Genomic DNA, 26135 nt, shown 5'->3' on the forward strand with positions numbered 1-26135 from the left:
AGGATCTCCAGGTAAAAAAAAAAAAACTTTGCAACAGATTCAGAAAAAATTACATGAATTTATGTCAAGAAAACTAAAAAACAATAAAAACTAAATTAAACACCTGCACAAAAAGTGTAATTACAAGGTGAACATTTTATGGATAGCTGTTCCTCTTCACGGTGTATGTTTTTATACACGTGAAATACTAAATACAAATAATTTAAGCCATAGGCGTGTGCACAGGGTGATCCAGATGTGCCTGGGCACACCCTAATCCCCCCGTTTGCATTAGCATTATTACTCTGTGTGCCAGTGGGAAGATGGGAAAGATCTCCTACTGAGCATCTCTGCTTAAAGGAAAAGTGGGGAGGGAGAAGGCGGAGCCTAGCCGAGAGGTAATGCTGGCTTAGAGCTCCATTCTCAGCAGGACAACGGAGCCATATAACGGCGGAGGTAACTTGACCCTCCGCACATATATCATACCAAACGGTAGATAAATATCCCTACCTTAAATTGGTGACATTCGGGGGGGTCAGAGGAGACTCATGAGGCAGAAAATTAACAAGAAAGCGCCGCCTCACACACACAGCAGTATGGCACTGAAACCCTCCCCCTCTGAGGGGAGACACAGTGAGGAGAACAAACAGACAGCCCCTTCTGCTGCTTTACATAAATATGTTCTCTCATTAAAGGCACATAGTCTTTCTAACCAAATACCTGAGAAAAATATGTCAGTTCTGGAGAATTTAGAACTTTCCACACAAAAAGACTTATCCCCTCCTGTAACGCTGAAACAAATAGAAAATCTGCTTCAAAAATCACTAAAAACCACTGCAGATATCATCACCACAAGCCTTACCAAAGAAATTAGAGAACTTGGTCAGCGCACATCAGCACTGGAAATTAGAGCAGATGATCTGGAAAATTATACATCTAACATTGCCTCAGAAATTGATTTTCTTAAAGAGGAAAATGACATATTACAATCCAAATTGGAGGATTTTGGAGGATTTTGAAAATCGTGCAAGACGCTCCAATATACGTATTAGAGGAATACCCGAATCTGTGACTGATTTAAACGGTGCTATTACTGCACTTTTTCAAGAATTACAACCAGCTATCCCACTAGAGCGTCTTGAAATGGACCGGGTTCATAGAGCCCTAGCACCAAAGAAAATAGATGGTCCTCCCTGTGACATTATCGCAAAATTGCATTTCTACCGCACTAAGGAACTACTGCTAAATACAGCTAGAAATAAAGATCCCCTAATTTTCCAGGGTCATAAATATCAATTATTCACAGACCTCTCACAGATTACAGTCAACAAAAGAAGAACCCTGAAACCACTACTGCAAATATTACAGCGAAATGACTTTCTCAGTGCGTTTTACTTTCCAAAGTCGCAAATATATGTGCCGAACAGCTAAGGACCTGCAAACTACTTTACAGAAACTAGGGATGATAAACACATCAAGAGATGCTGCCGACACTCGCCAAAAATCATCCTCATATGCTGATACTCCCTCCTCTGCTTCCAGAAGAGAAGAAGACTACAATCCACAGAAAAGAAGTCGCATACAATCTCCACCTCCAGATCTGGCTGACACTATGGACTGATAAACACTTGTACTGAGGCTACTATCTTGCCTTTTCAACAGAATGGCTACTGCCGAGTTTTTTCTCTGACTTCCAATCAATATTTTTATCATAATCGTATTTAAGAAATGTTCCTAATAATTTAGGCACCTTATTATAACTTTTTTTTCTCTCTCTTCTCTTCTTTGTCTCTGAGGTTGCCTTAATCTTACATTTTTATTTTTTGCTTGAAAAATGAAATTATATGATTGGCTCTTGGTGTCCTGCAGGGAAGTTCCTTGCACCCTCTCTTGCTACCCTCAGCAGCTCGGTGCACACCGGGCAGTTGACAGTGGCTCATGTACCCTTGGAGGGAGAGATTTTCTCCTCCCAACGGACACATTAAGAACATAGATATGTTAAGATATATTTCAATATTGTATATTAATTGTATTTTCTTTTTCAGTCATTATCTCCTTTCCCTCCACCCCTATACTCTGGAGACAAATAATTTCTTATATGACACACGTTCTAACATAAACACCAACACATATTTACTTTTCCCAACTCCATGGCCCCATTAAACATCATATCATTAAATACTCAGGGACTAAACGTTCCACACAAACGCACTAAAGCCTTCCGCACATTTTCATCCAAGAAAGCACATATAGTTTGCCTCCAAGAGACTCATTTTGGGTCACAATCCACTCCCAAATTTTTCAGTAAAGACTACCCCCAAGTATACACAGCTTCGGCCTCCTCTAAAAAACGAGGCGTGCTTATAGCTTTCCATCGCAATACACCATTTTCACTAATGAAGGAAATCAAGGATCCAGAAGGCCGTTACTTGATTCTTAAAGGACACCTACTTGATACCACTATCACCATTACATCATACTACACTCCTAACAAAAATCCTATTTCTTTTCTTTCTCATTTATTTCAAACTATAGAACACCACAAAATAGGTACTACAATTCTATGTGGAGATTCTAATCAGACCATATTCCCATTTTTGGATAAATCACCAATCCCACAGTCACATACAGCAGACAAACAACTCTTATCAAAACTAATTACAAAACATAACCTAGTAGATACTTGGAGAGAATTGAATCCAACCAAGAGACAATACACACATTACTCGTTCCCTCATCGCTCATTCTCTAGGATAGACCATATATTTATGTCCATAGGGCTAATTCCAGAAATAATATCTACAAAAATTATTCCCATCCCATGGTCCGATCACAGTGCAGGCTACATTACTGTTGCCTCTATAATTCCAAAAAAAAAAGATCCAACATGGATATTAAGAAATTTCCTACTCAAAAATCCAGCTCATAAAAATAATATTGAAATTGCGCTCAAAGATTATATAAAATATAACTCCACACCTGACGTCTCTCCGACTACATTATGGGAAGCACACAAACCTGTTCTCCGTGGCATATGTCTACAGCAAGCAAACATATTCAACAGAGAGCGGAAAATCCTTTGTCAGACTTTAAAAAACAAATTTCAATAAATGTCACACAGCATTCCAAAATAACCCTTCTTCTATCTAAAATAAATCTTGACAAAGCTAAATTGGAATTTGATCTATTCCTTACCGAAGCAGCGGATAAAACCATCAAGAGATCACAACACAATTTCTATATCAATGCAAATAAACCTCACACACTATTAGCCAGGGCATTAAAATCCTGCCAGAACCCAACGAAACCGATACGTCTGAAAATCTCTAGGGGGGTATACACAAATAATCCTTTAAAAATATTACAAAAATTCAAAACACAATTAAAAAATGCATACTCTTCTAATAATGAGTTGGACCCTTCTAGAGCAAATGATTTTTTCTCTCATATATCTCTACCGACACTATCTAAAACACAATTGGAAATGATGGAGGAACCAGTGTCAATTATAGAGGTATCTGAAGTTATCAAAAATCTGAAACTAAATAAAAGGCCAGGTCCTGATGGTTTTTCTGCGCTGTATTACAAAACGTTTGTAGACACCCTATCTCCAGTCTTGACAAACACTTTTAATTCCCTTTTGGAAGGTCATTCTTTTAGAAGAGAAACCCTAACTGCAATTATCTGTATGCTCCCTAAACCTCACACAGACGATTCAATATGGTCTAATTATCGCCCTATTTCGTTATTAAATTTGGACATAAAAATTTTAGCCAAAATTCTAGCTAACAGTTTAAATACTATTATAGACAATCTAATACATCGTGATCAAGTGGGCTTCATTCCATTACGTCAAGCAGGAGATAATATTAGACGTGCAACACTCTTGTCACATGCCGCTAAAAAAAGACGTATTCCCACTTGTTTTCTTTCTTTAGATATTATGAAAGCTTTTGACACAGTATCTTGGTCATATATGAACTATACCCTTTCCAAATGGGGATTCGGCCCTCATTTTTTACGATGGATCTCTAGTTTGTATCAAGATCCCAAAGCTTATATCAGATATGCAGGGTACAAATCGGACGAGTTTAATATACTGAGGGGGACTCGTCAAGGATGTCCACTTTCGCTATTAGTATTTGCTTTACTCATTGAACCTTTAGCACAAAGAATTAGGATGGAACCCACTATAACAGGTATTGAAATGGGTGGCTTTCATCATAAGCTCTGTTTATTCGCAGACAATATTCTCCTTTTTATATCTTCTCCACATGTTTCGGCCCCAAATCTTATGGTTGTACTACAAGAATTCTCATTCATTTCGGGCCTTAAGGTCAATATTCAAAAATCTTCAGCATTAAACATTTCACTTGTCGAAAAAGATAAACAATCTTTACAAAATTCACTACCCTTTAAGTGGGTAGATCATAGCCTCCCATATCTGGGTGTGCAGTTTACTCCTAACCCCTCCGATTTATTTGCAGCTAATTACCCAGCTCTATTAAAAAATATTACAAGGTCGTTATCTAATTGGTCATCAATGCCGATATCATGGTTTGGGAAAATCAATATCATAAAAATGTCTGTTCTTCCGAAATTTTTATATTTATTCAGAACTCTCCCGATTCATATTCCTGCATATTTTCTTAGGCTGATTCAACAAAAAGTAACGAAATTTACTTGGGGAAAATAAAACCCAGACTTCACAAAAAAACACTTGTTCTCCCCAAAGCTTTGGGTGGTTTGGGATTCCCAGACTTTAACATATATTATAAGGCAGCTCAATTATCTCAATTAACAAAATATCACTCTTCTACAGAGATTCCTTTATGGATCCTCATTGAAGCTGTAGACTGTGATCCTCTTCCTATAAACAATATATTATGGTTACAACCTGCGGATCGTAAGTCTATAAATAACCCCATTTCTAAGCACTCTATCTATATGGGATAGGTATAGAAATTCACATGGCCTGCAATCTCCACAAAATCCGCTATTATCTTTCCACAAGAATCCGACTTTTTACCCAGCCTGGAAATATCCCAAAACCTTTAAAGCTTGGTCTAAGGCTGGTATCACTTGTCTATATAATTTAACTTCAACTACATCAATAAAATCTTTTACAGATCTATGTGAATTATATAAGCTTCCACAATCAGAAATATTCAGATATCTCCAAATCAAAGCTTTTTATACTCCTCTTCTCAATTTAAATGTAAACTTACATAATATTTCTCAATTTGAAAGATTTTGTCTCAAGGAACCACATGCTAAAGGTCGTATTACATCATTGTATACACAATTGATATCCAATTCTAATACTGTTATACCTAAATATGTGGCCAAGTGGGAAAAAGATTTGGATTGTACAATCGATTCTAGGTCTTGGTCCAACATATGGTCTTTCACAAAATCTTCCTCTATAAATATATTGGCGTCTGAATCATCATATAAAGTTCTCACACGCTGGTATTTGGTTCCTGCGAGAATCGCCAAATTCTCAACAGACAACACTGGCCTCTGCTTTTGTGGCTGTCCAGAAAAAGGTACCTATATACATACCTGGTGGCATTGCTCAATTGTACAATCATTTTGGAAAAAGATCTTTCTGATAATTACAAAATTTTTTGATCGTCCCATTTTTCCAGACCCAATTATAGCTCTCCTTAATTTAAAACCAGCCTTTCTGAATCAGAAACAATTCAAATTAGTTCTTACACTCCTGATAGCCGCAAAGCAGACTATAGCCAATGCGTGGAAAACAGATGTGGTGAATGTTGCAGAAACCAAACGTAGAATGAATCAATCTTTCATCCATGCTAAAATGGACGCTATAGATAAAAACCAGATGACAAAGTTTGATATCATATGGAAACCCTGGATTAAATATTATACGTCAGATAATATTGACAACCGAGTTTTATTGTTATGGTGATTAAGATTTTTTATAGAATTACAACATTAGATGATATATAAAACCTCCTCCGGAGAATTATTCCCTCCCCTTCCCCTCCTATATACCTTTTATGTTCTTCCCTTACTATATAATACTTACTATAAACATACTTTAGAAGTTATGGTCAAAACTTTAAAATCATATATTTTCTTTTAGACATATTTATATTTTCTTGGGATCAAAATGTTTAAAACTCAGCTATAAGAATGTTTTCAAATTCTAAAATATATAAGGCCATTTATTGTCATTCCCATGAGAATATGTTGAAATTCTTCTTTGCTTTGTATCATCCGTACTTCAATATGTCTACTTTTTATTTCTGGTATCACATAATTTGTCTTATATTCTGTACATGTAATTTATTTTAACATAAAATAAAATTTTTGAACGGGAAAAGTGAAGAATTTCTCTCTCACCCTGAATCTGCAGGCAGGGAGATCATGTGATGGCGGGGCAGACTGTAGTGTATGTATATATATGTATATATATATATATATATATATATATATATATACACACAAGCATGTGTGTTTGGGCTGTGGTGTGCACAACCTAATGCAATATGCTGCACACACCTATGAAAGTAGCTGTGCTTACCCAGTGATTAATGCAAATATTCATATATAAATTGCAATTGCTAAAGTGCTATAGTGTCCAAAATGCCTATAATCAATCATCAGATAATAAATAAATAAATAGTCCACAAAATTCATATATTTTAACAATCAGTTGATCGTTACAATGTGCAATAGTTCTTGCAATCTGTGCATCTGTGCAATAGTTCTTAAAGTGCACAAGTGCTGAAATCCTGACCACAAACAATCTTCATTAAAGTGAATAATGCTCAGTGCAATTCATCAAACAAGCAAGCCTCCGATTGCTGCCACCACCTTCCCACCCATCAGGGACCACACTCACCAATAAGCATTGACCAGCTATATGAGAATAAGGAAGATCACACTGTGCTTAGTTATTTCACAACCTCCATTGTTGGTCTTGTATTTCTTTATCACTGTCCAAAAAATGATGCGCTCAGTATGCCTTAACCAAGTAAGCACAGATCCATTTGTATTTGTATTTGATACTGATAACGAATTTTGAGTTTACATAGCCCTAGACTAGCCCAAAGAGATTCCAAGAATTTTGATTCCCTACCTGCACCTCCTCCCAACTTCTACAATGTTATACTGTAAACCTGCAAATACCTCTCGCTTTTATATGTGAGTGTTGTTGTGATTAAAATGGTATTTCTATATACCTGACAAAGACCAGCTAGAGGTATAACTAACGCAATTGCAATACTCATGAAACCCTTTACTTAACACTGCAGTATTAAGGAGACAACAAGAAGGTTATGAGTCAAGATTAAAATTCAGCGGTTGTCTGGTTTATTCTGGGAGGGGCTGCATTTTATATGCACCCTTATCAGCCAATCATTGCATAGAACATGGGTGTGGTTAATACAGACGCGTACATTACATATCATTACATATCATTAATTATGTCATCTGCTTTCATGTGTCACAGTCATGGGATATGTGGCCCAGACATATTGTGACACAATTTCTTTATTTAGACAGTACAGAATAAAACTGCTTATGCAAGCTATATTTTCTTATATGCATGTTTACAGAAAAACTGCCACAGTCTGCAAATACAGAGTTTAAACTGACTAGTAGTTAAGCCAAGTTAATCTTATAAAGATGGAGTCACTCTGGTTCAGCCATATCACAACAAGTGAGTGTGTATGTTAGATGTATGAGAGTATGTATGTGAGTGTGGGTACATGTATGTCTCCACAATTAATTTGGAGATGCCAAGGATCCCACTTACTGCAGCTTGTGACCTGTAATCAAAGCTGTGAAAAGGAAAGATTTGTTTTAAGACAACACAGGATTTTACAACTCTGGAAACAATTGCTTACTCATGAATGGTATAATACACTGGGCTAAGCAAAGGGATTAGTGCCCCGAATTATATATGGTAAAGAGTAGGAAAAACTGCCTCTTCTTCTGGCTCCTGACTTGGGTGTCCATATTTACAGCCTCTTTAACTGTTATAACTTCGTAAGGCTGCCCCTGTCCAAGCCAACGATACACAGGCAGGGATGGCAATGCAAGCTGAGTAAAAATATTTTCAGCTGGGAAGGATGTTTCTATCTTCATTGGCCTTTTTCTATAAATCTTCAATCCATGGCCATTGCCTGTCCAACCTTTCCCAGAGTGAAGCCTTAAAACTCAAAACAGCACTCGCCATTACCCACCCCATAGTCTTCAGTCAAAACTTTCCCATGTCAGATTTTTGCTGGCGCATAAGAAAAAATTGTCCCCAAATCTCCTACATGCCCAGTGTCTGTATGCTAACTTCAACTGCTTCTATACCAGCTAGTGAAAACAGCCCCCTTCCTCATGATTTGAGCAGTCCCACATTAACATTTTTCTACCTACCATCCCTGTCCTAATCAAGCAAATGGGGGCAGGGACAGCAAGTAAAATGCTGTGATCATATCATGGACTACTGGGTGTCAAGGATGAACCACTGGCTGGAGGTAGCCCAATATGTGTACTAGCATGCCATTAAGTAGACAGAACTCCATGGCATTTCGACTGGCTACACACAGAGTGTGTGCAGCACTCTCCACTATATATCACCTCCCCCCCCCCTCCTTCCCAGACAGCTCGTCATGGCTACTTAACACATTTTTTCTTTTCTTCACCTTAGTGATGGGTTTACCAATACTGTATTTCATAGGGCATTTACTTTATTTTATAGTCTTTTAGAGCCGACTCTCACTCAGCCCGGTAAATACTGTATTTCCTTGTGCACTTGTCCATGACATCACAAGAGGGGGTGGGGGTGCCACCAGGTGATGTCACCAGGTGGCCCCGCCCTTACCTATATAAGAACTGTCAAAGGTGGAGCTTGCAGTAGGCAGCCAGCCTTCATGGACAGCGGGGGCGTTTTTTGTTTTTTTTGGGTGTGGTGGGTGGCGGGATTAACAAAGAATTTATATCAGGGGACACTATTTTTTTATTTTTTTAATAAAGGAATTGTCAAAAACTGTCTGTGTTTTTATTACTTTTTGACACTTTTTTTGTGAATGGGCAGGGGTACCCCCTACTCATTCACATAGGGGGGGATCTGGTGGCCGCATTGTTAAAGGGGACTTCCAGATTTTCCGATAAACCCCCTGCCCGCATACCCCCACAACCACAGGCCAGGGTTGTGGGAAAGAAAGAGACCCTTGTCCCCATCTACATGGGGACAAGGGGCTTTGGGGTGGGAGAGGGCAGGGCACTCGCTCGTCCCCCCCCTTTCCTGACATGTCAAGCTGCATGCTTGGATAAGGGTCTTGTATGGATTTTAGGGGGGACCCGACACCACTTTAAAAAAAAATTGGCCCCCTCTGCGTTTTTTTTTCCAATAGCCGGTTGCCAGCAATTGAAACCGCAAGTCAATTTATATGTGATTTGACTTGTTTTATCGAAATTTCCTTTTTGCTACAGCATATTCTATGCAGAATACCAGACTAAGGGGACGCTTAGTCTTTTATTGTGGCATTTTAACCATCATAAAATCACTTTTTCAGAAAAAACTATAGTTAAAAAAAAATTGCATTGATACACATCCCCCAGGCAGTACCCAGACCCCCATACCCCTTTTATGACCAATTATTTGCATATAAGCCTTCAAAATGGGCCCTTTCGATTTTTCCTGTTTGGCTCCTATAGATTTCAATGGGATTCGACATTTGGGTTAGAACTTTTCCCCTGTTCGGGAGTTCTGCTGCGAATTGAACTGGGGTGTGTTCGGTCCATCTTTAATAGTCACTATACAGTGCTTACTAAAATTATACATTTTCATTTTATGCTTATGCTTATTTTTATTTTTAAAAGTTGCTCATTAGTTGTTGTTCTGTATGAAATCATATAATTGTTTTGTTTGGATAGGGATTTTGTTTCTGTTTCTCCTCCTGTCCTATACCTTTATATTGTGATAACGCTCCATTTACATATTCCCCGCCCCTAAGGTCCGCCCAGGTAGTATAAATTAGTCCCATACACATACAGTCATCAGGTTGATAAAGGAACCAATGAGATGTTCCGAAACGCGCCCCTCTTTGATGACTGCTCCCAGTTTTGCTTCCTGTTTGTGGTCCACTCTGGTTATTGTCTCCTGCCGCTGACGTCACTTCCGGGATCCTCGTGTTTTGAGACTGTGATTGCGGGCTGGCCTGTCAGTTCTCTTGGAGCTCCCTGCTAGTTTACCCGTTGGCATCCCTTGGACCCCCCCACTACTGGACACACATAGTCTAAAGGACTTGTATATGCCAGTGACCACTGCCTTCATGCCGGACCACCTACATGGATATTAATGATATGTTCTGCCAGTCTACATATCTTGTAAGTGTTTTTAACCCTTTTTGGGGAAATTAAACAGCTTTTAAATGTATTCAGTTTTAATAGTGGTCTGCATAACAAATTATGTTGCACCTCAAAAATCCCATCCCATATATTACTTCTGCCTAATCTTCGTTTTTCAAGTGATGATGGTGTTAATGAGTTACTACTCTGGTCATGCCCACAGAACCAAATATAGATACTTGGTATTACCATAATAAGTTTTGTATATTGCAAGATCTCACCAAGCCATGTGGTTGAAAGAAAAAATTATTCCACATGTGAAATTATTCATCTATCCCATTAAGTTGAGGGATACAATTAACTATGTAAAATGCTTAACATGCTATTAAATTGCAAGTTTGCTGCTGAAGATTGCTCCCATCTAGTTAATAATTTGGAAGAGTGTGAAGTGAATAACCAATATCTATGTTATATTAACAAATGTTAAGATGTGGGGCTTGAGGTTTTAAAAATTCAAATGGTGGCTGAGTATATGAACCCTTACCAGCATCACAATGTAATAGTAATAGCCACCACCATATGTTCAAGCAAATTATATTCTTGTTGATACTCCACAAGTAACATTTTAATTTGTTTATTAATGTATTGTATATTAACTAATACGCAATAGACTGCATCTGTGAAAAAATGCCTTGGTATGTTTGCGCCAACTCTGGCAGCAATAGGCTTGACAGTTCCTCAACAAGAATATCTCAATATCTCAATACTCAGTTATAACCAGTTGCATTCTAAAAGTCTCTTAAGAAACAAAATATTTGAAAATTCAAGCCAAAAATAATTCTTTATTGAATTGTTGTTCAACGAATGAATGGGGCTCCTTAGCAGTAAAGCTAATATTTTATTCTTGTACAAAGTATTGTGCTATGTCAAAGCAATTTCAATGTTCCTGTTTGTACACTGACTAAATTGTTACTAGAAATTGCCAAGTCGCCAAGTCTTCTGTTTTTCAAGTAACTAGTTAATTCTAGACATCTGATGTGCCCTGGTTTGTAAAAGAATATGGGTTGAGGTAAAACAAAGTATTACTAGGAATTGCTTTGCTTTTGATCTTGTTTTTTTCAAGTAGTTATTTTTAGACATCTGATGTGTTCTGTGAGCTTCCACATTGGTTTTTTAAAAGAATGCGAGTTACATGAGACTAGATCGTTTTACTGGGATCAATTTCATTTCTCTGATGAATACCCTCAGTATTTATGAATTATATTACGCCTATCTCTGATCGAATGGCTGCCTTGGCATTACTCAACAACCTCAGTAAATGCCCTTTACCCTTTTCGTTCCCTCCCCCACATCATCCCCTCTGTCAATTTTTTTTCTCTCCCCTTATTGCTTTTTCCTTTTTTTCTTCCCTCTCCTCTCCTTTCCTCTCTTTTACAACTCTTTTAAGAAGAGGTTGATGCACATTGCTACGGCTTGTTGCCGATTGTTAGATCCAGTCATTGTAAGATCCTATTTTGTCAGATATCTTGACTGAGGTCAAATAAGCAGGCACAAAGATCATTTGATCGCATAATTAGTCTTTGTAGGCAACACATATCAGCCTTCAAAAGCCCTACTGGCATACACTGTATTTTTGGACTTTGGTATTCAAGATGACTGTTTTTATCCTGTTGACTGTATTGTTTTCTGGTACACAAGCTGTTTGACATTTACTCTTAATTGTCATCTTTTGTGCATCTTTTGTGCATCTTTAAATAAAAATGTAGGTTTAGGTAAAACTGTCACGTATATAGGCACAGTCTGCCCAATCTACAGAATATAGGTGGTCATGAATTTAGAAATATTTGAAATATGTAAGGAGGGTTTAGTGTACTATCGTTAATATAATTTACTTGTTACAAATATAGGTGAGAGATGGACAGTATATTTAAATAAAATGCATTTATTTACAATAATAATATGCAAATTTCCATAACATCACAATTTAAAGTACAGCTCTAAAGGAGTACAGATGTGTTCAATTACCAGTGTAGACAGTGGCAGTTACTGCTTTGCTGGGCAACAGAGTTTCGTCAAGCACCTGTCAGCTTATGCACAAGACCCTTTTCAACCCTTTATTTGTTGATGATCCTACATGCGATGAATGATGATACAGGAAGTGCTGGATACAGGAACGTGGTGATTTTGGATTGCTGAACATACTGAACATGCTCATATACTGTTGAACATATTAACAATGAACTCTTAATGTTTTGTATAAAAACAGATCCAGGTACAGTCACAGTTTTTGTATAACCAGAAAAGTTTCACTACACATAAGGTGGTCATATATTCTAGCCATGTCAATGTTCCTTTTTATTGTAATCCCTAAATGTTCTACATACAGTAGCTCAAATATTTGGATTAAAGGCACTGCCTTTAATGCTGTAATTCTGTGATTCCCAGCTTCATTATCTCCAGAGAAATGGCATGTGAAATCTTCTGTCATATTCCTCTGTATCACTTTTGCTACCTGTATTTGGAATAAAATGAAAAAGGATAAATAAGCAGATTCTTTTTTTTAGATTTTCTTTTACTGTAAATGTATATATTAAAGGAAAGGGAGGTTGTTTTGTTGCAACAGATTTTACATTATTTGGATATATTTTATCTATTACAGCTAATACTACAATTACAATTATTATTATTAAGAATTTAGATTATATAATATATTTTCATTGCTTTTTACATGTTAGCCTTGAAGAAGATGAAGTCCTTATCCCCCAAAACATATTGGCTGTACCTGATGCTTTTAGCAAAAAAGAATTTTAAACAAATGTCAAGTGAGATGAAAGTATGTACTAGGCACTTTCAACCACACACTCAGAAGTTGTTCATCTGCTGAATTAATTTACTATTATGAGAGAGAGGCAGAAGCCTAGGCCCAGAAATGTGTAGTAATTTTACCATAAGCTTAACTCAAGCAAGGAAACACACTTTAATCCTTTCATCAGCCTGCATCTGACGTCTTCAGTTAACTCTTGAAGACGTCAGATGTAGGCTGACAAAACGGCGTTGGGTACTGTTTGGGTACTGTTTGAGATACATTATTTCCGGCCAGCTGGAACGGAGGTGGCACGCTAACCAGCGATTCCTATACAATATATGCTGATCCTTGTCTTCTTTGATGTAAATGCAATATAACATTATTTTTAAATAAATGATTTGAAATACTGCACCATGAGAGCGTTTTTTTCCTCTCTCTCTCTCTATATGGCAAACTGGAGTTTTGAATATCCTATCTACATATATATTGAATGGATGACAGCAGTGGTTTGGATTCATTCCTGTGACCCCATGTATGACATCTTGGATTTTCCCATAAGCGTAATTTGACTCCCTGTAATAGGGGTCAATTAAGTCTGGTGAGTGCATTGTGTGTCTGCATGCTTGCGAGTTTATTTTTATTTTTTATAATAATTAAATAATTTTTATTGAAATTTCAAAACCGATAACAGAAATATTAAAGGCAGCAGGTTCTGGTATATAACAATCAGGTACAGCAGTAAAACATTTACATACAAATCTCAATCACTTATATTTTCTTTTAATACTATCCAAGTACATGATTTTCCCCAGGTGTCTTCTTACATCCAATGCTATTTTGGAAGTGGGAAAATAACACTACTATGGACAGAGAGTACAGACACCTCAGATTACTGTCCTGGCAAACAAGTACAATTCACATTCACAGCAGCTAGAGTAAGCCTATGGGGTTGATTTACTAAAACTGGAGAGTGCAAAATCTGGTGCAGCTGTGCATGGTTTACAATCTGCTGCTAACTTCAACTTGTTCAATTCAGTTTTGAAAAAAAAAATGGAAGCTTATTGATTTTTATGTAGAGGTATACCAGATTTTACACTCTCAGTTTTAGTAAACCGACCCCAATGTATACTTGCATCATTTTATAAAAGAACTTGCAAGAGGAGCTCCAGACAAAAGAGATATGTCATGCAATCCTGAAGCAGTCTAGTAAGGATGAGCTCAGGCATTTTCGCAACTCCATGTGCCCGCATCTGCCAGGATGTTGACATTCCACAGCACTAATCAGAGGCAGTGAGACATTTCCCAATCCGCGGCTGCACAGACCAGGAAATGTCTCACTTCCTGTGATTAGCGCTGCAGTGCCAGCTTCCTGTCGGGTGTAGGCACGTGGAGTTGCTAACACATCTGAGCTCATCCTTACAGTCTACATATAGGGAACTAATCATTATACTACACCTCTCATGTAATATGAAGGTTGCTATTGCTGACTTTATGTCAAAAATGGTAGTCGCCAGGCTGAGTTTATCTTCAATAGCTTAGGGTTACTTACCCAGAACAGTAAAAAATTAAAGTAAGAGAAAAGTCAGTGACTTAGAGGGTATTGAAGCCAAAATCATCATCATGACAACCAGAACAATAGCATACCTATTTTACTATGAGCATATGAGAGGTGTTTCTAACAGGCTTGGTGAGGGAGAAGTTGACCTGGAAAGAATTTCTTCTATCAAGCAAAATAAACTAAATTCCGTTGACTAATGTGAGGTATTTTTTTAAATGAAATTTGATTCTGCTGTGTCTGGGATAGATAATTCGCTGCAACCTCTCTCTAAATAGTTGATTTAACAATGGCAAATTGTTTTTGCAAGGGATACCAATCATGCACAAGAAAAAAACAGCATTTTTGCCTCAACATCATTAGATGGTGGAAGTCAGCATCACCTAATTTACTAAGCTTTGGGGAAAATTTCAAAGTGCAACTTCCCTTGCAAGTAAACAACCTCAGTAAATCAAACTCCATAAACTGGTATGCACCATGGATGAAATGTTCTAATTTAATTACAAGCAAATTGATAGCATATTAACATAATCAACTATTCTCCTGAAGAAGCAGATCATTCATCCAAGAAATGCGTAAGGTTTGGACTGCATCTATCTATAATCTGTTCTGATTGGCTCTTAGAGGAATGAAGAACTACTACTATTGCTAAAATGTGACCACCTTTACTGATTTTATATATGGGGGCCATAACATACAGGGATATACAATGTAATATAAACATAAAGCACACACAAAGGTTGGACTTGATATACTGGTGTCCTTTTTTTCGTGATACAAAATACTAAAGCACAAAAATGGATAACGAAACTCAAACGACTGAGACATAACTGAATAATTAAGCTGCAATCATACTATAGGTGATCCAACCCTATAAATAATGCGCTCTAATTACCTTCTCACTCAGTGCATCAGTAGTGTTATACAAACAATGTGCAATAAATAGTAACAATGTGCCCAAGTCACTACATAAAGTGCTATGTGCTTAGAAATGCCAAATATAATCCAGTAGGCACTATGCCCAAATTGCTGCAAAATATTAGTACTCTAAATAGCTTACTTCAATAAAAATACAATTTGTGATAAAGTGCAAAGTACTTAATTAATCAAGTGTATAATTAATCAATTATAATAAAGTGCTGATGTGCTTGATAATTGATCAAGTGTACTCCAGTCAGCATACTCCATAAAGCCAAAAGAATAAATACATTGAATTAATCCCCACTAAATTAAATTAATAACGTGATGAGCAGAAACTGGATGATACATAAACTCATATATGGATATATATATGGATAAATCCTAAATCACCAATCCCACATATAATGTCTAATACATCTAAATGACACAATGTGGTAGCAGATATTATAAAATGTCCAATCTCATGCTGTAGCTTCCAACTTAAACTTTTTCAGCTCACAAAGTCACCAATCTCTAAAGAGACTATTATTTAACCGATCTCTGTGATGTGTTGGAATCTCAAATTAACACTGGCAGCCATCCCCGTATGTGGACTCATACAATAAAACAGAGACGCATATCATTGCGCAATATATAGATGCAACAACGAATGTAAGGAGGCAAAGGTACCACTCACAAAACCTCAGGGAAATCTGCACTTTCAGGAAAAAATAATCAGCCGGTTCGAGCGTGGTATAAACACACACTGCTCCTCTTGTTCTGAACCAGCCTTACTGATCCTTGTCACTAGCCCCTCCTACGCATTGCATCACACGTCACATGGCTTTTTCAAGAATCACCAACTATGTAAGTTTTAAACAAATATTTGCAATAAATTAAAGTATTTAGATTTTTATAATGCAAGAGACCTCATGTGATAATTTAAATAATTACAATTTCTTAGAGGTCCTTCCTCATTAAAATGTGAGCTCTGGTCAGCTGGGGGTATCAGAATGGTGTTCTGCTGGGCTTTGGCTTTAGGGATAGTGTGTGTTACCCCCTTATCAGTCATGTGTTCCTGCACCACCAGTACAATTGTGCTGTTGGTCCCTCCCTATCACAATGTTAGTAATACAATGTGTTTTATTTTAAAGGGCACATGCACATGTATAGTTTTAAAGAGGAAGTAAACCCTGATGGTCCATTATGTTGTACTTACCTGCAAACGAAGCTGGCGATGTCTCCACTGGTGGCCACGTCCATCTTCACCCCTCTTCCTTTCGTGGCCATATACCTTGGTTCTGTGACTGGCCGGAGTTGTGTGCCGTCACTTACCTGCAAACGAAGCCGGCGATGTCCCCACTGGTGGCCACGTCCATCTTCACCCCTCTTCCTTCCGGGGCCATGTACTCCGGTTCTGTGACTGGCCGGAGTTCTGTGCCGTCACTTACCTGCAAACGAAGCGGGCGATGTCCCCACTGGTGGCCACGTCCATCTTCACCCCTCTTCCTTCCGGGCCATGTACTCCGGTTCTGTGACTGGCCGGAGTTTTGTGCCGTCACTCCTGCACATGCGTGTGGGAGCCGACGGTCACAGCACGGGCCCTATATAAATTACATGATCGTGCCCTTTCTGTAGTGCGCAAGCGTATATGGTAAATATAACCAGCACCTACAGGTTAGCCTTATTATAGGCTTACCTGTAGGTAAAAGTGGTGTGTCAGGGTTTACAACCACTTTAACCTAAACTGAACTGCAGCCAATTGTAAAAAAAAAGTTTTTATGAAGTTAATATAAGTACCTAAATATCCTAAAAATATATATATATATATATATATATATATATATATGTCTGTCTCTTATCACATAGGGAAAAATAAAAATAAAAAACATATACAAATTGAAATCAAATAAACAGAGTAGAAAAACTGCTCCTGAGACTGAGGAAGGAGGTGGGTCCTAGCCTTTCCTGTCAGCCCTTGCGACTACACATGTCCTGGCAGTGTGAGCACCTCATCCAATGGTATCTTCTGTGTCCCACATCGGCGGTTCTTCCCTTGTCCTTAGTGCCTGGCTGCAGCAGCTCTGTTATAGCCAGGGAGGGAGCTGTTCTCTGGTCTTCCATCTCCACAGAGGTCTGGACTGCACAATGATTTTAGAGACATGCTACATCTACTTTTGTTTGTGAGTGCAACATTTACCCTTTTTTGGATCTCTACAGTAAACTGGCTTACTACAGTACGTTGGCTTGGCACCCCTCTCTCATTCCTTTTCTGTTCACCTAAATTTTTCCTGTATCAGTTCCCCTGTAAGGCAGCAGTAAGACTGAGGAATGGGAGGATTGCTACTGTCAGTTTTACCTTACACAATGGTATTAGGTAACCTTATTTGTATGTTCCTGCTTCTTGATTGTCCAGTCAGCATGTTGGGGCAAGTATGTGCTGCAATGTGGGCAATTGATCAGAGAGAGGATAGTTTTAAATTAAATTTACAGCAAAAAAATCAGAGTAGGCATAGCAAAACAAAAAGCAGAGGCTATGCATACAGTATGTAACAATGTGAAGCAAGTAGTATAGCGGTTACAAAACAGGAACTACTAGGAGCAATGCACAAATAGGGCATTAGGTGGCAGAAAAGTACAGTCTATGAGAAATCCCATAGACAATAAGTACGGGGGGGGGGGGGGGTTAATATAATAAATCAAGCCGTAAATTACAAATGGCTACTAGCACTTTCCTTATGGCAGTGTACTTCTCACAGTTAGGTAGGCTGGGCCTGGCAGTCCTGGTGAGCAGCTGGAGGGATCCTAGGATTGGCTTCACAGACAAGTGGCAAAAGAAATGTCTGATCAGGTAAACAACTAAAGGAACATAACCTCCCCCCTCTTTAGGTTCACCACTCTGGACACAGTTGGCACAGTGATCAATTCAGTGACTGGGTCATCTCGGGAAGCTGGGTGCTATTGGGCTGGAGCCCGGCTATCTGCATGTCAGGATTGCCAGTGGAGCACCTGGTGACCGATTATATGCCCAGTCGTTTCTGTCTTATTGGGTGCTGCCTTTTTTGTACCTAAGGAGAGATAGCAACTTATACCCCCTGAGTGTGTCCAGGAGTCCAGGGATTTGTGGGAACTCAGAAGTGTTGTGGGAAAAGGAGGTAAGTGGACCCAAACCAGCATATGAGCATGGTAATTAACCACTTGTCGACCAGCCACAGTACACGCAATGTGGCTGGGCGGCACGTGCATGTAAAATCACGTATATATCATCATTTTGCCTGCTCCAGTTTAGTAGGGTGCTCCCCCCTCCACCGGACACAGCAGATTGTGGATCCCGGTACTCGGGGCTTGGTTATCATGTGATCGGTATGTGATCACATGATCACAGTGTCAACAAAACTGTTATCTATGAATTCTGGGTCATCCCCAGAGTAGTACAGTGTTACTATAGTGACACAGAACTACTCTGATGAAAGTATGTAAAACAAATAGTAAAAAAATGAAAAAAATAAATAAAAACATTTAAAAAATGTTTGCAAAATTTCATAAAAATGTATTTGTTTTTTTTTTTAAATACTGTCACCAGGCAGTGCCCTTGATCACTGCAACATCAGTAATATGATGATACTGTATTGCACTGGTGACAGTATGTAAAAAAATAAAAATAACTAAAAAAATAAATAAATTAGAAAAAAAAAATTCAAACAATTTAAAAAAAAATTACAACTTCAGAAAAAGCCATGCCTCTTAACCACTTCAGCCCCGGACCAATTGTCAGCCTAAGGACCAGAGGTCTTTTTACAATTTCGCACTGCACTGCTTTAACTGGTAATTGCGCGGTCATGCAATGTTGTACCCAAACGAAAATTTGCGTCCTTTTCTTCCCACAAATAGAGCTTTCTTTTGATGGTATTTGATCGCCTCTGCGATTTTTATTTTTTGCAATATAAATGGAAAAAGACCGAAAATTTTGAAAAAAAAGAAATTTTCTACTTTTTGTTATAAGAGAAATCGAATAAACTCAATTTTAGTCATACATTTAGGGCACAATTTATTCAGCCACATGTCTTTAGTAAAAAAAAAATGTTAATAAGCGTATATTTATTGGTTTGCGCAAAAGTTATAGCGTCTACAAACTAGAGTACATTTTCTGGAATTTACACTGCTTTTAATTTATGACTGCCTATCTCATTTCTTGAGGTGCTAAAATGGCAGGGCAGTACAACCCCCCCCCCCAAATGACCCCATTTTGGAAAGTAGACACCCCAAGGAAATTGCTGAGGGGCATGTTGAGCCCATTGAATATTTTCTTTTGTCCCAAGTGATTGAATAATGACACAAAAAAAAAACAGTTTACAAAAAGTTGTCACTAAATGATATATTGCTCACACATGCCATAGTTATATGTGGAATTGCACCCCAAAATATATTCTGCTGCTTCTCCTGAGTACGAGGATACCACATATGTGGGACTTTTTGGGAGTCTAGCCGCGTACGGCACCCCGAAAACCAATCACTGCCTTCAGGGTTTCTAAGGGTGCAAATTTTTGATTTCACTCCTCACTACCTATCACAGTTTTGAAGGCCATAAAATGCCAAAATAGCACAAAACCCCCCCAAATGACCCCATTTTGGAAAGTAGACACACCAAGCTATTTACTGAGAGGCATGTTGAGTCCATGAAATATTTTATATTTTGCCACAAGTTGCAGGAATATTACAATTTTTAATTTTTTTGCACAAAGTTGTCACTAAATTATATATTGCTCACACATGCTATGGGCATAAGTGAAATTACACCCCTAAATAAATTCTGCTGCTTCTCCCGAGTACGGGGATACCACATGTGGTGGACGTTTTGGGAGCCTAGCCATGTACGGGACGCCGAAACCAAGCACTGCCTTCCGGATTTAAATATAAAACGCTACCAAAAAAATCTGTTAGCGATCGCAGGGATCAGGCCTGACTCTGCAAATGCTGCAGTTATGTGTTTAGTGTATTGTAAGTGACAGTGATCGATCGATACTGCACTTGAGTGGGCTGGGCGGAGGGGCAAAACGCAGGTGCTAGCAGGTATCTGGGCTGATCCTGCTAACAATGCGTTTTTTTGGAACCCTAAACTGCTGGGGACGCTAGTATAGATCTGATCAGATCAGATATTGATCTGTTCAGATTCTATACCACTACGGGAGGTGTATGCTTTGCGCGTGGGTGTTAGCGGTACTGGCACTAACCTAGCGCTGCCTGGGGCGACGCAGACCCTGACCCTAAAACCTAATTGATATCACCCGCCGGGTGATCAGGGGGGTTAAACCTTTATTGGGTAATAAATGGTGGGTGCCCTGATGCTTTAAAAAGCAAACTAACTAACCAGAGTCACCCGTAACACTTATATGGTGATCACTGGTGAAAGGGTTAACTAGGGGCAATCAGGGAGTTCAAATTTTTATTAGGTAGTATATGGGGGTCCCTGGCGCTATATAAAAACCTGACGGGGAACCTAAATAACTAACTGGCTAACCAGCGTCACCAGTGACACTTATACGGTGATCGCTGGTGAAAAGGTTAACTAGGGGCAATCAGGGGGTTAAAACCATTATTGGGTAGTATATGGGGGTACCTAGCGCTATAAAAACCTGGCGGTGAACCTAAAAAAATAACTAGCTACCTAGCGACACTAGTGACACTAATGCAGCGATCAGAAAAATGATCGCATAGTGACACGGGCAAAAGGGGGTGAAAGGGTTAACTAGGGCCAATCAGGGGGTTAAAACCATTATTGGGTAGTATATCGGGGTACCTAGCACTATAAAAACCTGGTGGTGAACCTAAAAAAATAACTAGCTACTTAGCGGCACCAGTGACACTAATGCAGCGATCAGAAAAACGATCGCTTAGTGATACCTGCAAAAGGGGGTGAAAGGGTTAACTAGGGGCAATCAGGGGATTAAAACCATTATTGGGTAGTATATCGGGGTACCTAGCGCTATAAAAACCTGGCGGTGAACCTAAAAAAATAACTAGCTACTTAGCAGCACCAGTGACACCAATGCAGCAAACAGAAAAACGATCGCTTAGTGACACTGGCAAAAGGGGGTGAAAGGGTTAACTCTAGGGGCAATCAGGGGGTTAAACCTTTATTGGGGGGGTAGGGGGCTACCCTGGACCTAACACTAACTGCCCTGACAGTTTTTACTGTCACAACTGACACCGAATGCAGTGATCAGTAAATAAATGATCACTGCAATCAGTGACACTGTGACTGGGAGGGGGAGCGAGGAGGGATCGGGGGGCGATCGGGGGAGTGATCGGGGGGGTTGTGTGCCTATGTGTGCCTACATGTTAGTGTAGTGTTTGGTGCACTTACTTTCAGTGTTCTCCTCGTAGTCTGGTCAAAAAGACCGCCCCGAGGAGAATGACATCACTTCCTCCCTGCCTGTGTTTACTATACACAGCGGGAGGAAGCTTCTCATTCACCAGGAGCGATGGAGAGGGGATGGCCAGAAACCAACGGCCATCCCCTCATCCCAGATCGCTCCTGAAGCGAAACGGACCACCGCATCCAGCTGGAAGGCAAGCACGTACATGTACGTGCTTGTGCCTGTACATGCCATTCTGATGACGTACATTGGCATGCGGCGGTTCTTAAGTGGTTAATAAATGCCTCAGACTTTCTACTTTCCAAAAGAGGTTCATTTTGTGGGAATTTGTACTGACTTAGAATTTTAGGGCCTCAAGAAATGAGATGTCAGTACATCAGAATTAAACAGATGGTGTTGCGCTACCTGAACTAGATATAAATATAAATATAGAGAGCCTAGTACTGGAAAAAATAAAATCTAGCTATAAATCAACTAGCCTATCTTAAATAGAAATTAAGGTGCCTTGTGCTAGTGTATTATAAAACTTAAATTCCAGAAATCATGTGTTTATATATCAACATAAGTAACTAAGTAAAAGGAAAAAATATTCCATAAAGTGCAAATGTTAAAATGTGCAATTCATAGTGCATGAAAAAAATGGTAAAATACAGTCTTTAGTGAAGTTAAATAAAGTGACAGTGATAATTGGTTCCGTAATCTTCTTAAAAAATATAAAAAAATTATTAAATATGTATATAAGACAGTCTATATAAAAGCTGAAATAGGTGCTCAGTGACTTGTTCAGTGCTTCTCAAAAAGAAAGACAGGTGCCAGCAATCGTGTTGTAATTTCTGTGTCTCCAGTATACACGGCACACTAGGTGAAATGGCCCCTTACCTTACTGCTGTAAGGTAAACAGCAAATCAAGCAGCAAAAACAAGGGTCCAGGGATTCTATCCCAATTCCTAGCAGGTGGATATTGGTCCCCTCAGGTAGGTATTTTTCCTCTCAGATAGTTTCCATATAGATCTTTGGCTTCAGTATAACTCCCAGAGGTCTCATAGGAAAGATAGAGGTACACTCGGATGGTGAAGTACGTTCGTAAAATTTATTGTAACGATATAAAAAAAGAGGTACTCACAAACATACGATAAAATACAGCTTTAAAAACGGACGAGCAATCCGCTCGTGTATGCGAACGTCACTTCCGGTATCCTCGTTCCGACGCGTATCGTCACTGGTCACGTGACTTCATCAGGGAATTCATTCCCTGATGAAGTCACGTGACCAGTGACGATACGCGTCGGAACGAGGATACCGGAAGTGACGTTCGCATACACGAGCGGATTGCTCGTCCGTTTTTAAAGCTGTATTTTATCGTATGTTTGTGAGTACCTCTTTTTTTATATCGTTACAATAAATTTTACGAACGTACTTCACCATCCGAGTGTACCTCTATATTTCCTATGAGACCTCTGGGAGTTATACTGAAGCCAAAGATCTATATGGAAACTATCTGAGAGGAAAAATACCTACCTGAGGGGACCAATATCCACCTGCTAGGAATTGGGATAGAATCCCTGGACCCTTGTTTTTGCTGCTTGATTTGCTGTTTACCTTACAGCAGTAAGGTAAGGGGCCATTTCACCTAGTGTGCCGTGTATACTGGAGACACAGAAATTACAACACGATTGCTGGCACCTGTCTTTCTTTTTGAGAAGCACTGAACAAGTCACTGAGCACCTATTTCAGCTTTTATATAGACTGTCTTATATACATATTTAATAATTTTTTTATATTTTTTAAGAAGATTACGGAACCAATTATCACTGTCACTTTATTTAACTTCACTAAAGACTGTATTTTACCATTTTTTTCATGCACTATGAATTGCACGTTTTAACATTTGCACTTTATGGAATATTTTTTCCTTTTACTTAGTTACTTATGTTGATATATAAACACATGATTTCTGGAATTTAAGTTTTATAATACACTAGCACAAGGCACCTTAATTTCTATTTAAGATAGGCTAGTTGATTTATAGCTAGATTTTATTTTTTCCAGTACTAGGCTCTCTATATTTATATTTATATCTAGTTCAGGTAGCGCAACACCATCTGTTTGATTTTCATTTTTACTATCTGGGGGTTAGGGTTCATACCCCTGTCGGTAGTTTGCTGCAACCTATCCTTTTAAATAGTTTAGGCCCTTGACGACAGCGCGGGGATACCTTAAACCAAAGTACATCAGAATTGCTCTATTGTCTAATATACTGTACATATACCATAGTTTCTACCATATACCTTTCACACAAACCAATTAATATACACTTATTGGGATTTTTTTTAGTTTCAATAATTTTTATTCAAGTTTTCACATTTTTCCACAATAAAAGTACAAAATATGCAAACGTATTATTGAGATTTTTTTTTACCAAAGACATGTAGCAGAATATATTTTTGCCTAAATTTATTAAAAAAATTTATTTTATTGGATATGTTTTATGACGGAAAGTAAAAAATATACTTTTTTCATTAAAATACTAAAAAAAATATATAAAAAAAAACCCAGTGGTGATCAAATACCACCAAAAGAAAGATGTATTTGTGTGAAAGAAATTATATAAATGTCCTTTGCATACTTTGCATGACTGCATGCCAATTAAAGTAGCACAGCGCTGAATAGCAAAACAATGCTCTGGTCATGAAGGGGTAAAACCTTCCAGAGATCAAGTGGTTAAAGGGGTACTCCACTGGATTTCTTATAAGTAAAACCTGAAATGATGTGAGTCTCCAGGATATGCAATATATGCATCATTAAAGGGGCTGAGCTAAATCACAAATATTTTTACAGGTAAATGTATATGTACTGCAATTCAAGTATATTTAGTTGTTTGGCTGCAGTTTAGCTTCAGCAGAAAACATATATTGCGACATCTAGCATTTGTACCAAAATCATTTCTCATACATGATAACAGCATAGTACTAACTTGAGCAATAATTGTACCTACTCAAATCCCTGTGAGATGAAATGCTTTGGGGAAGCGTGGTATGTTTGGTGAAGACAGAATGTATGCATTCATTTTTGTTTTCATGGAAGTGCGACTCATGTGTTTTTACTATTGTTGAGCAATACCTTAATACAGATATATTTCTATTTCTAAGACATATAGTATACTTTTCTCAAAGCAGTATAACTTGATTAAACATTCATGTGTGTTTACCTAAATCATAAGGAAACTAACATTTAGATAAAAAAACATCTAATCTCTAATAAACATATCTTTCCAAATAAATCTGCTTACCTTGCATTTTTGTGCACAAGCAAAAGAACTGCACCACTTTTGATGTTAAGGTCCTTAATAGTTTCATATTCTCCTAGTTCTCTCCCATTGTAGGAAAAACATTTCTTCCAAGAAGTGATTCCTTGTTTTACTAAATTAACCCTGATGTCTTTTATAGTGTTCCCTGGTCTGACCATCACAGACACCATCTGGGAGTCCTCCGGTAGGTGAACTAGGATCTCAAATTTCACCCAGTTTAAGCTTAATCGTCTTAGTTTTTCCATAGCACCATGTTTAAAACATTTTGTAATAGCAGAGAGGCGAAACCTTGCAAAGGATTCTGAATAAATTAAGTTCTGGTGTTTCTTGTCTGACAGGTATTAGCTACATTCTTCATGCAGATACAAGTGCACTCCGGGCATGCAGAGTCTTGTACAGATGACAATCATAAATTATTATACTAACTTGCACTTTTCTGTGTTAATGTTTACAGGAAGAGTATTAGATACAGTATATGACTTATATATTTGAGAATCTAAAAAGTAGTAATGTAGTAATGTTTTGTTTCCTGTTCCATTTTTTAACCTCTTGCATGAAATAAAATTTTAACTACACGGTAAGAGTGTGGGTTTGTGGTTTATGTAATTTGACCCAGGGTCCCCTTTCTCAGGGAAATCCAGAGACTGGTCGCTAAGTTGCCCTGAGGAGGGTGACCTAGGTTGACATTACTTTCCTCTACTGCATGTAGGCAATACACCTTGTACAATTCCCTGCCATGATTGGACAAACAGCAGCAGGCTATAGAGATCCTAATACTGTTCTCTCCTTTTGACAGTATGTTTTTTTGCCTGCCCATGAGTATGAGAAAGAGTCTGAGTACCCACCCTCCCTTTCTTAATTTACTTTTGAGTTCTACTTTTCATAGGA

General features: G+C 38.3%; 1 protein-coding gene across 1 annotated transcript; it reads right to left on the bottom strand.

Moving 5' to 3' along the window:
* Positions 1–12228: 12228 nt before the first annotated feature.
* TINCR (TINCR ubiquitin domain containing) lies at positions 12229–25551 on the bottom strand. The gene is made up of 2 exons (XM_077475403.1): positions 25230–25551; positions 12229–12814 (listed from the first exon to the last, which is right to left on the bottom strand). Exons 1-2 carry the CDS (start codon positions 25490–25492, stop codon positions 12811–12813), a joined length of 267 nt encoding a protein of 88 aa, XP_077331529.1. The 5' UTR covers positions 25493–25551; the 3' UTR covers positions 12229–12810.
* Positions 25552–26135: the final 584 nt, after the last annotated feature.

This window comes from Lithobates pipiens, unplaced genomic scaffold (genome assembly GCF_037356315.1).
Source record: "Lithobates pipiens isolate NorthernLeopardFrog02 unplaced genomic scaffold, aLitPip1_a1.2 Scaffold_13, whole genome shotgun sequence".
Taxonomy (NCBI): Eukaryota; Metazoa; Chordata; class Amphibia; order Anura; family Ranidae; genus Lithobates; species Lithobates pipiens.